Below are 17,159 nucleotides of genomic sequence, written 5' to 3' on the forward strand. Positions count from 1 at the left end.
CGGGCTCAAGAATGGGGGAAGAACATACTCCCACCTTCTCATTTTTGTTCTGACTTTTTCAAAGACCCAATGAAATCTTTGTTTGTGAGTTACATCCACCACCATGGGAGCTCCTAGGTGCCTGAAGATAATACCTTTTGAGACAATCTCCCTTGTCCAATCAGAAGGGTCGAAGGAGTAATTTGTTGACAGGGGAACCCTACACTGTCCCATACTAAAAAAACTGTATACACGATACCAACACAAGTCTTTAGAGACGAGCTTCTAGAGCTGAGAGCTGAGAACAGAGAGAGAGAGTTGTGTGGTGGTGGTTGGGGAGAGAGAGAGAGAGAGAGAGAGAGAGAGAGAGAGGGGGGGGGGGGGGGGGGGGGGGGGGGGGGGGGGGGGTTGATAGGGATAGGTAAGGGGAGAATGGAAAGGGAAGAAGCAAAGGGAGGGAATGAGAGTTCAAGAGTGAGTAGGTATGCGAAAAAAATGGTGAAATGGTATGGTTGCACTTTATTAGCTGCATATTCCACATCACATTGTAACTTCTCTAAATCCTGTGTTTACATTGTGCTTGACTTTGTCCGATTCATCAAAGACTTCGGAAACCCAACTGTTAAGACCACTACGAGTAAGACCAACTTGACCTGTTTTCACAAAACGTAAAGGTAACCCTATGTCCTCAGTGAAGATCACCAGCTTTGAACCCTCAATTGCAAAATTGCTGTAACTACACCTCCAAACCTCCTCTTGGATTGCATCACTAGCCTTGATTGCCTAGAAACACAAAAAGCTTCACACGGACAAGACACAAGCTCGAGTTAAAATGCCTGCGCTTGAAAAATTAAAAGCTACAACACTTCAGGCAACAAACACGATAGCCCTCCCACAACTGCAGATGAGCCAGAGATGCTTACTGCCCTCCACAGAACCTGCGTATCACAAGAACAATTGCAAGCACAAGCCATTAATCCATTTATAGCAAATGGCCTTCAATGCCTTGTGAGTTGAATAACTGACCAGCACACATAACCTGCTGCTTTCTTCTAATATGTAGCAAGCACTTTCTTTCAAATAAGCGTCCTGCTCATGGTCTCCTTACAATTCTTAAAGAAATCTGTCAGAGTGAATTTTAGAAGGCGCGACTCACAAGGGATTATTACCAAATTTATGTTGGGAATGTTATGGTTTTTGATGTGGACACGGCATTCCCAGCCATGAGGTCGTCATTCCCCGCACCATCAACAATTTATCGCACGGATAAACCCTCAAAACCCACCTGAACAGGTACACATGCACCACCCTACACCAAACAATCCTTGGCATCATCAACTGGGTACCTTTTTGAGGTTAAAACCTGCTTTCAGGCTATGCTTTACAAGAATTCCCACGTTGTTCTGAAAACTATTCCTCCACAACTTTGCTTCCAACCTGCCAAAAATGTTTGAAAAGACAAACTGCTACAGGTTGCACGAGATTTTAGCTATCATACTCTCCTCTTGAAAACTTAGATTCTGAAAAATAGATAGCTTGGACAGTGTTTCCACCAAACTTTCTTCCATGCAAGACCTCTTTTGCCTTGGCAGCTTCCTTCACATCACTGTACTCCAAAAACACCTGTTGACATTGATAGTAAGTTTGATGCACCTTATTGGGAAGAAAGCTCTAAGAAATTGCTCATAAATGCACATTAATATCACACACATAACAAGCATGTAAAGACCGTGTGCATCGTGCATGTCCTCAAGATCCGATGGTCAAAATTGGCAATCTAAACCCTTGAACACAAGTTTTTCAACGAGACCCAACATGCACACAAGAAAGTTGACATGATGGCAATACCTTGCCCACACCAGTAACAGCATCATCAGCCCCTGAACCTGGTCTAGGGATGACTACATTCACAAGTTTTCCTGTGAAAGACACAACTTGCTTCAGTGAAGGCCACTTGCAATAGCACTTGCACTAAAAGCTTGAATTAGAACTCACCGTATTTGCCACATTCGTCTTTCATATCATCATATATTTCTTCATAAACATCATCCTCTTTCAGCTCTTCCACGTCCACAATCTGTAAATTAAAATTATACAGCTCAGTCATCGAAGCCAAAAAAGCATTTAGGATATTGTGATGAAAAGGTTAACCAACCCACAAAGATGATGTGCACTTGACTACCAAAGCACATTAAACACACAATTGAAGGCAATTTGGAAGTTCTCTTTTCCGTCATGGCTTTCCTAAATTTATAATTCAATTATCTACTACTAAACACTCAGCTTTAACCTTAACAGCACCATGAACATGAGAAATATTTGCAAACACTTCAAACTTTAAGCACAATAAAGACATGCTGTAAATTCTACTTTCTGAACACTTCGAAAGAGCGGGAAAAGAAAAAGAAAATATACAACAGAAGTACTTGTGAAGAACAATCTTCGAAACTCACATTCTACAATTTTAACTACACTGCGCAGCATTCCTCCTCCACATCACTAGCATTCAAAAGTAGGTGAAGGTTTGTATAGGCTTAGAACCAGATTCCGTTAGAAATAGAATCAGATTGGGCTTTACTTTATGAAACTATAAGACTATTAGATTGAATAACTGCACATAATTCACATTTCATTTGTAAAATTGTCAGTCCCTCGCCAGATCTATCCTGCACACATGACATGACACAAGCCACACACGCATAAACGAGCATTGAGAGGGGAACATCATACTCACCTCCCAGTCATGGAGCCAATACGGGCTCACCCCCGAGCTGTTGGGTTAAAGGCCCTAAATAACCCCTTATGTACATTTTTTTACTTTGTCCAGGTTCAATCACATTGAACCTGGACACATTTTTAAAACGTCACTTATAATAAAAGTGGAAAACCCAACTCAACATTAGTGAGTTTTCCCAAAAACGTACGAGCTCTTTCTCCCTTCCTGCTTCAATCCCTAGCGCGTCCTCTCTGTTGCACTTCGCCTCCTGCTTCCTGCACTACATCGAGACACGCACCTACCGGTACCTTCTACTTCGCGCTTTCAACTAGTATCAGAGCCCTAAGATTTCAAAACAACCCTACGCAGTCTGTTGGACAATGAGATAAAATTGCTCTCCCGCAATCAATTTCGCTTCCATCGCAAAGCCCCTTACTTCCGGTGTCGAATAGGTCACCAAAACTGCCAAAACATGCTGTTTTTAGGTCAAAACAGGTGATTTACAAGTTATTACAAGTCAAAACAACAACGCAAGTGTACCAAAGTTGTGAGATCACATGTATTGATGTTTGTTGTGACAAATTGAGTGAAAAGCTGAGTTCAGTGCTTGAAATTGCACATTTCAACTGTAATTTCAGATTTGGATTGTTTCATGTAAAGAAACTGTGGCTCTTTGTATGCAAAGTCTTATGATTGCTACTATTTGCTGAAATTTTCAGCCTATTGCATCTCTCTTGTATACACACTTGTGGTTGAATTAAGATGGCTTCTTCCTCTTCCGCATTTTGACACTAAAATTTTGATAGAAATCAATCAGTTCGATGGTCAAGGCTTCGATCTTTGGCAAGAACGCATACAAGGTATCATTTTCTTAAAGGATTGTGAAGATGCATTGGAACGAAATACGCCACTAGCTTTGTCTGACAAAGAATGGGCCAGGTTAAATAAGAAGGTTATGGCCTACATCAAAATGGCTATCAATGATGACATTTTGACGAGCATCAAGCGTTTGGACTATCCTTATGCAATATAGCAAAAGCTAAAGGCTAATTATGAGAACCACACGCCTATGAACCAGGTGCGAAAGTCGGTGAATATGCAACTTGATGACTCAAAGTCAGCTACTGAGCATTTGAGTGCTTTTACATGTGTGTTGAGTCAGTTCAGGACAGAGGGCTTCAGCAATTCGATGATAAGCTGAAAGCTATTTTCTTGCTTATGACATAGCCAGATACTTGGGAAACCTTGGTTGTCTCCTTGAGCAACAGTCCCACTCTCACGTATGGCGGAGTGAGAGGGTCTATTCTCAATGAAGAGATTAGACGCAAGTCTAGTGGGGAAGGTGGCAGTTCTGCCTACAATGCAAGACGTAGAAATCAAAAGCGTGATGCGAGTAACAGGACTCAAAATAGAAGTAAGAGCAAGACAAAGGATAAGGATGTCACTTGTTATCAATGTGGCAGGAAGGGTCACAAGAAAACCGATTGCAGGTATTTCAAGAAAGAGCAAGAAAGGAAAAAGGAAACGCAAGATAAGAAGAAGAAAGATGAGAACAAAGGGGAAAAATCAGCAGGTGATTCCTCCCGGGATGCTGAAAATGCAAATGTATCCTCTAGTATGGTCATTGAGTTGTCAGACGTTGAGGAAATTTTGGTTGCGGCTTCATGCCCCTCAGATTTGGTGATAGCTAATGCAGAAGACATGCTTATCTTGAAGAAAGATGTCATTGATGCATTGCTTAGTGCTAATGATGGCCTATCCCAGTCTTGGATAGTGGATTATGGTGCTTCATTCCATGTGACTCCATCTTTGGAGTGTTTTGCTACATATGTTGCAGGCAATTATAGCAAGGTGTACCTTGGTGATAATTTTGCTTGCAATATTGAGGGAATGGGTACTATGCGTTTGGCTCTTAACAATGGTCAAGAGCTTGTGTTGAATGATGTCAGGTTTGTACCAAGCATTAAGAAAAGTTTGCTATCTGTTGGCCAGTTAGATGCACATGGTTATACGACCGTTTTTGTTGGGAGTTCATGGAAGTTGCTTAAGGGCTCTATGCTTGTTGCAAAAGGGTCTAAAAGAGGTATTTTCTACTATCTTCGATGCAAAGCTTTGCCTGGCAAGTTTCTTGTTGTTGTTGAAGTTGCTTCACACACGGGATTGTGGCATAAGAGACTTGGCCATATGAGCCAAAAGGATATTGATGTGCTTTCCTCTCTGAAAAGGGTTGATGTAAAAGACAAAAACTTGGATTTTTGTAACGATTGTCTTTATGGAAAGCAAAAGAAATCTTCTTATTACTCTGGTGTCTCTCGCAAACCTAATCCTCTTAAACTTATTCACTCGGATGTATGCACTATGCCTGTTAAGTCTTTTGGTGGTGCATTGTATTTTGTTACATTCATTGATGACTGTACTAGGAAAGGATGGGTGCATTTGTTGAAAAGTAAGAGTGAGACTTTTAATGCTTTTAAGAAGTTTCATGCTTTTGTCACTACGCAAAAGAGTACTAAGCTTAAATGTCTCAAATCTGATAATGGAAGGAGAGTATGTATCAGTTGAATTTCAATGTTTTTGTGATGAAAATGGGATTAAAAGGGAGTCAACATCCCCTTATAATCCGTCTTCTAATGGTGTGGCTGAGAGGTATAATCGTACTTTATGCAAGAGAGTACGTTGCATGTTGTCCACCGCTAATCTTTCCTAAGAGTTTTGGAGGGAGGCATTGAAACTGCACTTCATATTTGCAATCGCTCTCCTAATAGTACGCTGAAAAATGACATTCGAGAGGAGGTTTGATCTGGCAAACCTGCCTCTTATGATCATTTGAGAGTATTTGGCTGCAAAGCTTTTGTCCATGTACGCAATGACTTGAGAACAAAGCTTGATATGAGGTCCATTAAGGGAGTCTTCCTAGGTTATGGGAAAGAAGGTGAAATGGGCTATAGAGTGTAGTTACCACAATTTAGAAAGGTAATACGCAACCGAGATGTAGTGTTCAATGAGACAAAATTGCTTAAGAATGTTACAAAACCTGATGTTGACAAGAAAACAGTTAGATTTCAGATTTCCGTGCCAGCCATTGATGTTGAAGAAGAGAATCATGATGCATTACCGCAAGCTGAAATTGATAATCAACCGGTTAACCTTGACCCAGGAGAGGTAGGACATGATATCGATGCTCCTAATGAGGATGGACAACCACCTGGATTGGTTGAAATTGATTTTCAACAGCATGATAGAGCTGAAAATGAGTTGCCTTATGATGTAGAACTGTTGTCTGAGAATGTAGATCATTGGGTACGCAGGTCAACTCGTTTGAGAAGGCAACCGCACCCCTCTTTGGATCATGTAATGTTGGCAGATGAGGGTGAACCTCTTACATATAAAGAGGCCAAATCATGTGAGTCATGTAGTAAGTGGGAGCTTGCAATGCAAGAGGAAATGAAATCCTTGAATGCGAATGATATTGTGCCATTGCCTAAAGGGAGAAAGGTTGTTCCTAACAAATGGGTGTACAAGATTAAGATTATGGATGAAAAACCCAATACAAGGCAAGATTGGTTGCAAAAGGATATGCACAGAAAGAAGGAATTGATTTTCAAGAAATCTTTTCCCCTCTTGTAAAGCTTACAACTCTACGTGTTCTTTATGCTCTCGTTGCGGTGCTTGATTTGGAATTGAATCAAACATAAATGGATGTAAAGACATCGTTTTTGCATGGTGACATTGAAAAGGACATATACATGAAACAACCTGAAGGTTTTGTAGTTCCTACATGTGAGGAACTTGTATGCAAACTGAAAAGAGCTCTGTATGGTTTGAGACAATCATCATGACAGTGGTATAAGAAGTTTGACACTTTTATGCTGTCTCAAGGCTTTAAACGCACCCATGCAGATCATTGTTTGTATACGAAAAGGGATGAAGCTGGTAGTCCATCATACTTGTTCTCTATGTTGATGACATGCTGCTTACCGCGAAACATATGACTAGTCTTGATGCTTTGAAACGTAAGCTAAATTCAGCATTTGCTATGAAGGATTTGGGTAATGCAAAGCATATTTTGGACATGTAGACTAAAAGAGATAGAAAGCTGGAATTGTTGTTTTTTATCTCAAGAAAGGTACATTGCAAAAGTACTTGACAGATTTAATATGGTTGATGCTAAGCCCCTTGGAGTACCTTTACCTCCATACACTAAGCTTAGCAAAGCAGATTGCCCAAAGGATGATGTGGCATTGAAAGCAATGAAGGGAATCCCTTATGCATCTTGTGGTTCTCTTATGTATGCTATGGTTGCCACTCGTCCCGACATTGCTTATGCAGTAGGAGTTGTTAGTCGATACATGTCGAGTCGTGGCAAAGCGCATTGGGAAGTTGTCAAATGCATTCTGTACGCTCATTGAAGAATCGTTTTCCCGGTTTCATCACCGAGGACATTGCTGAGGACAACAGTTAAAATAAGGGAGGAAGTGTTACGTCCCTAGTCATCAGGATGGACGTATGAGCTATGTCCAACCGGTGTGAACTAACCCTGTACTCTTAGTTGAAGGGAGGTTAAGAAGGGTGGTTAAGAAGTCCTATAAATAGGACTGAGGTCTCATTTGTGAGCCATCTTGTGTGATCCCTTGGTAACTCTACCCACACACCCGCCTGGTGTAGGCTTGGTGTCATAGGACACCAACCCTTGAGGTAGATCTAGGCTAGCCCGTTGGTTGCAGGCTCCCAGGCTCGTGAAAGCGCGAAGCAGAAGGTACCGATAGATGCGCGTCGCGATGTAGTGCAGGATTGGGGCAAGAAGCAGGAGGCGGAGTGCAGCAGAGAGGAAGCGCTAGGGATCGAAGCAAGGAGGAAGAGAGAGCTCCTACGTTTTTGGGAAAATCACTAATGTTGAGTTGTGGGTTTTCCACTTTTAATATAAGTGACCTTTTAAAAATGTGTCCAGATTCAATGTGAACTTGGACACATTGAACCTGGACAAAGTAAAAAAAAAATATACATAAAGTGTACATAAGGGCTTATTTAGGGTCTTTAACCCAACAACCTCCCACTGAAAGGCACAAATCATGCCTTTAAGTTAACCAACTCCCACCAGTTGTATGCAATGCTGATGTTGAGCCTTATCAAGACTCTTGGTGAGAACATCTACAAGGTTATCCTGTGTATGGATCTTAGTTAAGGTGACTAGACCATCCTCCAATACCTGAAGTATGAAGTGGTACCGTACATCTATGTGTTTGGTACGCGCATGAAACATGGCATTTTTGACTTAGTTGACAGCACTCCGGCTATCACAACCCAAAAGGGGTGTATGAGCAGGCATGCCAAGTTCTTTTGCAAGTGTGCCCAACCAAATAGCTTCCTTTGAAGCTTTTGTGGCTGAAATGTATTCAGCCTCAGTAATACTCAATGTCACAATTTTCTGCAACCTGGAACACCAAGAGACTACACCACCGACAATAGCAAATACATATCCACTGGTAGATTTCTTGGTATCCATGTCAACTGCCATGTCGGCATCACAATATCCTTGCAACTTTAAGTCACTTTTACCATAACAAATACACTTTGATTGTGTACCTTTCAAAGGTTGATCGGATACTCGAGGTACGAAGCCTTGCAAGACCGCTTGACCGTATGATATAGAACCAATTCGGATTCAAGTGGGATATAACGAGTGCCTCCAAACTCAGTACTTCCTTCAGAGGAATCACGAGTTCATCTCGTCCCATCCGCTCCTTCAATTATCTAACGTGGAACACAGGATGGACAGTAATCTCGAAGGGTAGAGCCAATTTGTAGGAGACCACTAATCTTCATGATAATTTGAAGTGGTCCACAACATCGCAAAAAATAATTTCGAGCATTGACCAATCTGCATCGTTTTACAATCATTCGGTACCTTAAGGTACACCCACATCCCCTCCTCGAGATTACAAGGCTGTCAATGCTAGTTAGCATAAAAGGTGGCGCAATCTTGTGCAATCGTTATACATTCCTTCATGAGCATTTCCTACATTGTCATGCAAGAAATCGGCCACGATTACATCTTAACACCTTTGAGTCCAATGGCAATGGGTGGTTTCACCTCATAACAATACATAAGTATAAATGGGGCCTGGGCTATATCCAAGAGCCGAGTGCTTACTATTGTTGTAAGCAAATTCAATTTGGGGGAGATATCGTTCCCAATTAGATTGACAACAGGAGACATATACGCAAAGCATGTTCTTTATTGTTTGGTTAATGCGTTTGGTCTGCCCATTGGTTTCAAGATAAACTGAGGATGACATGCACAAGCGGCTCTCCAACTTTTGGAAGACTATTTTTCAAAAATTACCAATGAACTTATAATGCCAGTCATGGGCAATTTCCTCGAGCAAACCATAAAGCCTATATAATCGCTCCACAAAGAGTTGAGCTAACTCATGATTACGATGGTTCGAGTAAGAATAAAGTGCGCCATCTTCGTGAGTCGATCAACGATGACTCAAATGGCATCATGGCCACGATTGATCCACGGCAATCCAACAACAAAATCCATAGGAATGCCAGTATATTTCTTGTCGGGAATTTGCAGAGGATGTAAGAGCCCAACATCCTTTTGACGTTCACCTTTGCTGAGCTGACACTGCGCACATACTTCTCACCGAAGGCTTTCATCTACGACCAATAAAAGCACCGGCTTACTAAGGCCATAGTACGATGCATGCAAGGGTATCTCGTGCCTGCAGCATCGTGACACTTGAATAGGATTTTCTTGTAGGTATTGTTACAGACTTGGACACTCCAAGCAAGAAATCAACAGCAACACACGAATAGAAATTGCAAAATCATTGAGCTTTGACGAGAGAGAGAGAGAGAGAGAGGAGTTCAACGCCCTTGCCCAAAGTCTGGCGCCCCTTCCGGTATTTCTTTATTATTACTCGCTGCAAAGTATAACTGCCAAGGGTCCTCTGCTCTCAGACCCTGCAACCAAATTCTCCGCAAAGTGAGGCCCCAAGGGCTCCTTATCAACAGTACAAAGTGTTGCCCAAAAGCACTTCTCCCAAAAGCGCTAAACCCCAAAAGAATCTGGTCCAAAAAACTTACGCAAAAGCTACCCAAAACTGTCAGTCATCAACAACTCAATTTGTTGAAAACTGTATGGCATGCCACGTCAACGTGTCAACACGATTTACGAAAATCTCTCTCAGAGTTCAAGCTTTTGTCTTTTAGGGTTTTGGGCCCCTAGGCCGGTGCTCCATTAGTTCTTTAAGTTGGTCAGTTTCAGTGTGACATGAAACGTTTCGTGGTTTCGGTCGTTTCGGGGTTTCAAGGTTTTGAAACGTTTCGTTTCATAGCATCAAAAACATGAAACAGGTTTCATAAACGACATTAAATGATATATTAATAAAATATGATAAATATGTATACAATGTAGCACACATGACTCTAGACTTTAATGTTCACAAGAGAGAGAGAGAGACGTGCTCACTCCTTAGTGCTCACTGCTTAGAAGCGACTTCAAGCGAGCACGATCAAAGAGATGTTCAGTATTGATGACAGTTAAAACGCAGCCACTAGTTTCATGAATCATAACTGATGCATCATTGATTCATTTAGCAAAGCATTTCTATTGAACAAAGTTTCTGGAAAAAAAGCCCCAATTTTAAACGTTTCATAAAAAATGCATGTCCGTTTCATGCGTTTCGGCAAAACGTTTCATAGGTTTCGGGGTTTCGAGTTTTCATCTGCATGAAACGCGTTTTTATGTCACACTGGTCATTTTAGTTTCTCTTGTCCACTCAACCATTTCTTTTCCAAGTGGTCATGCCACATCATCACTTCGTGACATTCTCCCTTCTTGAAAGAATTGTAATCGCCCTCAATCACGCCTGCGAAAAAGTCAAAAAGAGAAAGAGACGTCTCCTCCATAGGAGGATGCATGCTAGCGTCGCCATGCTCATGCGGGGCAGCACCGGGTGATGTCATGGCGCCCAGTAGTAGTAGATAGTGATAAACGGGAGTATGTAGTAGAGGCTCGCTTGGGGAAAATGCCCAAGGCACTTAATTAAATGAGAAAAATGATAGCAGATATAAAAGAAAACAAGAGATAGCGCAGGAGGGAAAGAGAGAGAGAGAGAGAGAGAGAGAGAGAGAGAGACGTGTGCGCGTGAGAGTTTGCAATGAACATAGTGATCACAATCTCACTCGTTGGCACCTATTTATAGATAGAATGCTTAACCACCATTGATGCTTAGCCTCCTTAAAGGAAAGTTTTCCAGGAAACATCCTACAAGCAGGCTTAAAGGCCCTTGATGGTTAACCGCCTCAACGGGAAGCTTCCCACGAAACATCCTACGGGGAGGCTTAACCCTCCTTAATGCTTCCCAAGAAACATCCAGCAAGAAGGCTGTCACAAATTACTGATGTGTCAAGCCATTGAAGAACGGAGCCAACCTGCAGATCCCGATCGAGAAGCCTAAACCCTAAGTGAAGAAGCAGCAATATAAAGAAATACCGAAAGGGGCGCCAAAGTTTGGGGTCAATGCTCTCTAGGGTGGACCTCCACAACTCCCTGTCTCATGTCGTCTATCTCTTTCAATTCAATTGTTATTGAAGTGCTAAAACTCTGTTCAGTCTGTTCTTTTCTGTCGGCACGTCGTGCACCTCTCGTGACAATGGTATCAAAGCTTCAGGCGTGTGCTTTTCTAAAAGCACACCGGTCCTACCAAAGAGCATAGAGAGCAAGGTGGCGCTTCCAGAAATTTTATTGAAGAAGCTTCGTGCCCCAACCTGGACTTATTAGCCAACCAAAGAGCAGACATAACAAGGTGGCGCTTCCAGAAATTTTATTCAAGAAGCTTCGTGCCCCAACCACGCACTTATCAACCACTCCCACCCTTACTTCATCGCGCATTGCGCATGCTCTCGTCTTCATCGCTCATGTCTTACAGGGCATAAGGAAGAGAAGGATCAAAGATTTTTCAAGCCGCTGTTTTTCTCAAAGGCAGTGCCAAGCAATGGTAAAAGTCTATAGCTACCAAGCCGCAAGCTCCAAGAACTTGGCAAGCTTTCAAGATAAAAAAATTTCCTAAAGTTATATGGTTTCTAACATCTTTCTTTGGAGTATTCTAGCAGAGTGGGGTATCCTAAAATGCTTGCCATGGAAACCCTAGCAGATTATAATTACGACATCTCTCAGTGGGTGTCTCTTCTCGAGCTGATAACCTTGGAGGTTCGGTGTGATTGCTATGTCTTGGGACTAGCATCGCCGCTAGAGGAACACTGTCTGTCCAAGAGCTTGACCATGTTGTGGTCGACTACAACTTTATGGAAGAAATCTAACCCTAATCTTGGTGCACATTTCAGGATGGAAAGCCAGTCATCTTTTTGAGCTCGATTGATGTCGAGATTACTTTTTAAGTTTGAGATCTGTTTGAGAACTTGTTCGGTGATCCTTTTTGGAATTTGTTTGAAATGGATGGTATCTATTGTGAACCTGTCTTGGTGCCGATTTGAATTGTTAGACTCTGGTTTAATATTGGTTTCAATGATTGGTGATCTTTACTCCTAGGTGGAGTACTGAGAAATGATGTTCGAGAATGCTTGTTCGTACTCATGGCCCAGACCCTTGTGGGTATTAGCAGGGGGGAGTATTGAATGTTTGAAAAGCGTTGTTTTTACTCATGGCCTAGACCTAGATGGTTATTATGGGGGGAGTATTAAGAAGCCAGAGTCTGGAGTACCGGCTTGTACTGTGTTGATGCAATATAAAGAAATACCAAAAGGGGCGAGAAGGTTTGGGGCCAATACTCTCTGGGGTGGAATTCCACCACTCGGTGTCGCGTGTCGTCTCTCTCTTTCAGTTCAGTTGTTATTGAAGTGCTAAAAGTCTGTTCAGTCTGCCACATGCCCGTCTTCTGACAAAATGAGACTCCTTATTGGATGAGAATCTTCTAGGAAGTCAACGACCCAAGAAATCAAGAGTTCCGATCTAGAATGAGACTCCCTATTGGATGAGAATCTTCTAGGAAGCCAACGCCCCAAGAAATTAAGAGCTCCGAATGCGCTGACATGCTGATGTGACAACCTATACAAATTTTCGTGATTTATGATGCTGGCGTGGCAGGTGTACGGATTTCCTAAAATTACGCTAGCTGATTTTCAGCATATGCTTTTGGACCAAATGATTTTGAGTTTGAAGCTTTTCATGTAAACTGCTTTTCACAGGCCAAGGGCCTTTAAATATGAGCCAAGGTCTCATTCTCTGGCATGCTTCAGTACAAAGGTGCAGAGGGTGGAGTACCGGCAATGTACTGTGTTCAAGCAATATAAAGAAATACCGAAAGGGACGCCAAGGTTTGGGGCCAATGCTCTCTGGGGTGGAACTCCGCCACTCCCCGTCTCGTGTCGTCTATCGCTTTCACTTCAGTTGTTATTGAAGTGCTAAAAGTCTGTTCAGTCTGTTCTTTTCAGTCGGCACCTGATGCCTGTCTCGTCACAGAGGCTATTCTCCCTTGGTGCTTCTCCCTTGGTGCTTCGCCACCTCAAGGGGAATCTTCACAACAAATTTCCCAATTATGGCGCAAAGAGCATTCAGAAAAATATATCTCTTGTTCCATATTCTCCATGAACCGCTTGCAAAATAAACATACTCCAGAATGTAAAATCGCTCTTATTTTAATGTGCACACGGACGATACTACCATGTCCTAGGGTGGCAGCTCCCAAGGACACCCTCGTACAAACAATAGCCAAGAGATGAGCTAAAACTTGAATAACACACCCAGCAACAATGTGACAGGCACTAGCATCAACTTCCACACATGAGAATCCATGTGCAAATCACAAAAAAGAAAAAAAAAATTACCATAGATTCTCACCATTGGCTTGCATGTGCAGTCCCTTGCTCTCTCTCTTGCTAGTAGCATCCTATATCACATTATGCAAGTGTGTTGAGAGCTTGTAAGGCTAGGCCATCATGGCCTCATGAGCTCTAATGGTTTTTTACACGTTCCCATGTCGAACGGTCGAGCAAGAAGACGCTTTGACATTAATGTTACCCCCTCGCCGAATCCATCATGCGCACATGACATGAAATAAGCTATACTCACGCATAGACGAGCATAAAGAGCGGACATCAGACTCACCTCCCAAACATAGAGCCAATCGAGCTCACCACCGAGCCTGGGAACCTGCAGCCAAAGGGCTTGGTGTCCCATACCACCAAGCCCACACCAAGAGGGTGTGTGGAATCTGGATAGAGCTGCCAAGGACTTACAGTCCAAGTGTGGTGATCACACAAGATGGCTCACAAATGGGACATCAGTCCTATTCATAGGACCTCTTAACCACCCTTCTTAACCTCCCTTCAACTAAGGGTGCAAATGATCTCAAGGTTCCAGCACAAAGCACTCACAAGAAAACGCACAAGGATGAGTTACAAAAACAACTATGACCAAGGAGGTGTAGAGAGTTTCACATGCTTTATCGCCATGTTTGAAACACGTTTGGTTTGTCCCCATCAGAATGTAATGTCTTTCTAATCTCTACGCGCTCTCTAAGGTGAAATTTGTCAAGAAAACCAAGTATTTGAACTAATTAAAGTAAAGGAAGGGTCAAATACCAGCAATATTACGTCTGCAGAAAATAGAACAAAAAATATTACTTCAAGCCATTGCTTGAGATCCTTGGAAAGTGATAAGTGGTTTCTTCCAGCTATTTAATTTATCTTTAACTTATGACATAAAATAGTAGACCACACGAATGCCACAGAAGTAGATTTTAGATAAAATACCTGACTTAAGCAAACTACTTTGGTTGGAGTCTCATATGTCGACGACACCCCACCTGGCACAATCCCAGGCATTAGCCCAGCAGATAATGCTGGCACTAGTCCTGGAAAACCTGTCAAGCCTGCACCAGCACCCACTTGCAATGCCAAACTCTGCATGTAAAGAAAACAGGCTCAAATCTTGCCAACAATAGATCATCAGCTAACAATCAAGACCACAAAAAGATACCGCTTGAGTGAAGGCATTGATCTGGTCTGGTTTTGGCTGCCCACTACACCAAAAATAGAAACATTAGCACGGCAAGCTTAACGATTTGGCAAATCTCAAGTCTTCTCTTACCTCGCCGTTGCTCTTCGGACAGTTAAAGTTTTATCACCCATTTTTAGCCCATTCAATGCTGCACATGCCACATCAGTTACAGCCGGATCCTGTTATGTGATGAAGTGAATAAGATCAATCAAAGTTACAATTTCTCCTCTTGGCATTCATATCCAGTATGAATGCTTTCTATGGCCCTAAACTTCCCTACCCCCAGCTCAATAAGCTTCAGGGGAAAAAAAGTCCACCTGATAAACACAGAATCCATAGCCCTTTGAATTTCCTGTATCTTGGTCTTTCACTAGATCAAACCCACGAAGAGCACTGCATCATTCAAAAAAAAAGTTTGAAACTGTTCACAGAAACTATGATGCTTACTCCTTTAAAAATATGCTCTGCTATCGACAAAAACCAAAAAAATTTGATCAGCACTACTGTACCTGTAAGACAGTATTTAACTGATAGGAGCTAAGAGAATGCAAGAGGGTTGTTTGGTGTTTTCGACCCGCAGGGGGGAAGGAAGCGGGGGGGGGGGGGGGGGGGGGGGGCATCGCACTGATTGTGGGCCTCTATGGCATATGTTGCTGAAACCCCCCACACCTGTTGCTTGGCTTTTACAAATTGTTTTTCTATAGCATGTATGATTTTCTTGAGGACAAGGGCAAAAAGACCAAGGAATTGACACCCACTCTCCCGAAGGTCATCCTGCTACCTAGGGTGAGAAGCGGTTGGTTCCGTCAGAGCGTGGAGTATTCGGGCCTCCCGAATCAGTGTTTTATTTGTCGTCACATGGGCCATCTTGCGAAGGCTTGTCCACGGAGGAGACCCCGACCTTTACTCAGCCCTAGCCTCCAAGGGCTGGCCAACAGCAACAAACAGAGTCACAAGGTACACAGCCAGAGCCACCCTCCGAGCCTGGGGCTCACGGGGAGGAGGGTTGGCAACAGGTTCGAGGTCGGCGTCGACAGGGGCCACCACGTCAACCTGGCACTCAGAGTGGTACCCACGCTTCAAGCCAGCAACAATGGGTTCCCACTCAACGGATGGCTTCTCTTTTCCCCTTTGTGGCAGGGACCAGCCTGAGTGGACTTTGGACGCAGTGTTGGAGTGGCTACAGGCACAGGCCCTCGAGTTCTCTCACCACAAGGGAGGCCTAGGGGTTTCAGACTTGGTTCAAACTTTGTGGCCGTTGGCCAAGTTCTCAGTGACACCTCCAGACCTGACAAGATATAGACACATTGTGGTACACTTCTTTGCAAACACGCAGAGCCTGCCATGCTATGTACACATACATGAGAACTCCTGGACAGAGGAGGTTGCCCTAACCACGGCTCGTTCTTCTTGGGCCTGGGCTAGACACTCTTTGCGGTCACGCCTATCTAAGGGACGCTCGGATGCACATTATTCCCTATCCAAGCCAGCCTCGAAGATAGCACTGTTAGCTGCTGATGTAGCATCAGTTCTCCCTCGCTCTCCATGAGGATCGTCTCACGAAACGTGCAAGGATAAGGTGGGCCCCAGTTTCAGTGCCAGAGGGGCCGGTTACGTCAGGAGCTTCAACGATGCCTTGTGAGAGGAGAGATTGATCTTCTTATGCTTCAGGAGCATCATCTGTGTGAGAGCCGCATTAGACGATGTGGTCAGCTTTTGCATGGGCGATATGAGGCATTTTGGTCATCTACATTTAGACCTGATGGTATCCAGGGAGGGGTATGTATGACTATTGCGGACTCTTGGCAGGAGGCCATTGTGCACAGAGGTATTATTGTGCCTAGCAGGGCTCAGTGGATTGCTATGCAGGTTCAAGGATGCCTCTTGGGCTACCTGAACATCTATGCACCCAATGTGGCAAGTGCACGTGCAGAGTTTTGGTCTCACATTGTAGTCTCTCTGCCGCAAGCAGAGCAATGGTTCATTGGGAGTGACTTCAACATGCTAGAGGACCCCTCATACAAGATTGGAGGTAGCCATGCTACTGTGCATAGAGCTGCTTGGGAGAGGCTATGTATGATTTTGAGGGTTTCACATGTTTGGCAGCACTCTGGCTTTGTGAGGCCCCCAGACAGCCTGGCTTCTCTCGTCCGGACCGCAGAGTGGAGGAGTGAATCTATCTTGAATAGAGCGCTTCTACACTAGTGACCACTTCTGCGACTTGGGTGGGACAGTTTGCACTCTGGCTGGAATATCTTTTTCGGACCATTCACCAGTGATCCTCACAGTGGCAGATAGACAGAGGAGAGGGAGTACGATGCTACACATCCCTGAGAGGATCTTGCTGAACTCTGAGCTCAGAGTGGCTCTTTGGACAGAGGGCTTGGACCCGCAGGACTCTCCTGCTGATAGAGTGGCCTCTGGACTTTCTCA

General features: G+C 43.4%; 1 protein-coding gene across 1 annotated transcript in view; it reads right to left on the bottom strand.

Annotated features, from left to right (window-relative positions):
* Positions 1 to 936: 936 nt before the first annotated feature.
* LOC147419279 (splicing factor U2af large subunit B-like) overlaps positions 937 to 17,159 on the bottom strand; it is a 38,298-nt gene continuing 22,075 nt past the window's right edge. The window contains exons 12-18 of the mRNA XM_086505453.1: positions 15,044 to 15,119; positions 14,817 to 14,905; positions 14,706 to 14,748; positions 14,480 to 14,629; positions 1,975 to 2,056; positions 1,828 to 1,898; positions 937 to 1,602 (exon numbers count right to left, since the gene is read on the bottom strand). Coding sequence (XP_086361579.1) covers positions 1,465 to 1,602; positions 1,828 to 1,898; positions 1,975 to 2,056; positions 14,480 to 14,629; positions 14,706 to 14,748; positions 14,817 to 14,905; positions 15,044 to 15,119 — 649 coding nt within the window. The 3' untranslated portion in view covers positions 937 to 1,464. The remainder of the gene's footprint in view (positions 1,603 to 1,827; positions 1,899 to 1,974; positions 2,057 to 14,479; positions 14,630 to 14,705; positions 14,749 to 14,816; positions 14,906 to 15,043; positions 15,120 to 17,159) is intronic.

This window comes from Adiantum capillus-veneris, chromosome 29, assembly GCF_014529385.1.
Source record: "Adiantum capillus-veneris isolate H3 chromosome 29, ASM1452938v2, whole genome shotgun sequence".
In the NCBI taxonomy this organism is placed as follows: domain Eukaryota; kingdom Viridiplantae; phylum Streptophyta; class Polypodiopsida; order Polypodiales; family Pteridaceae; genus Adiantum; species Adiantum capillus-veneris.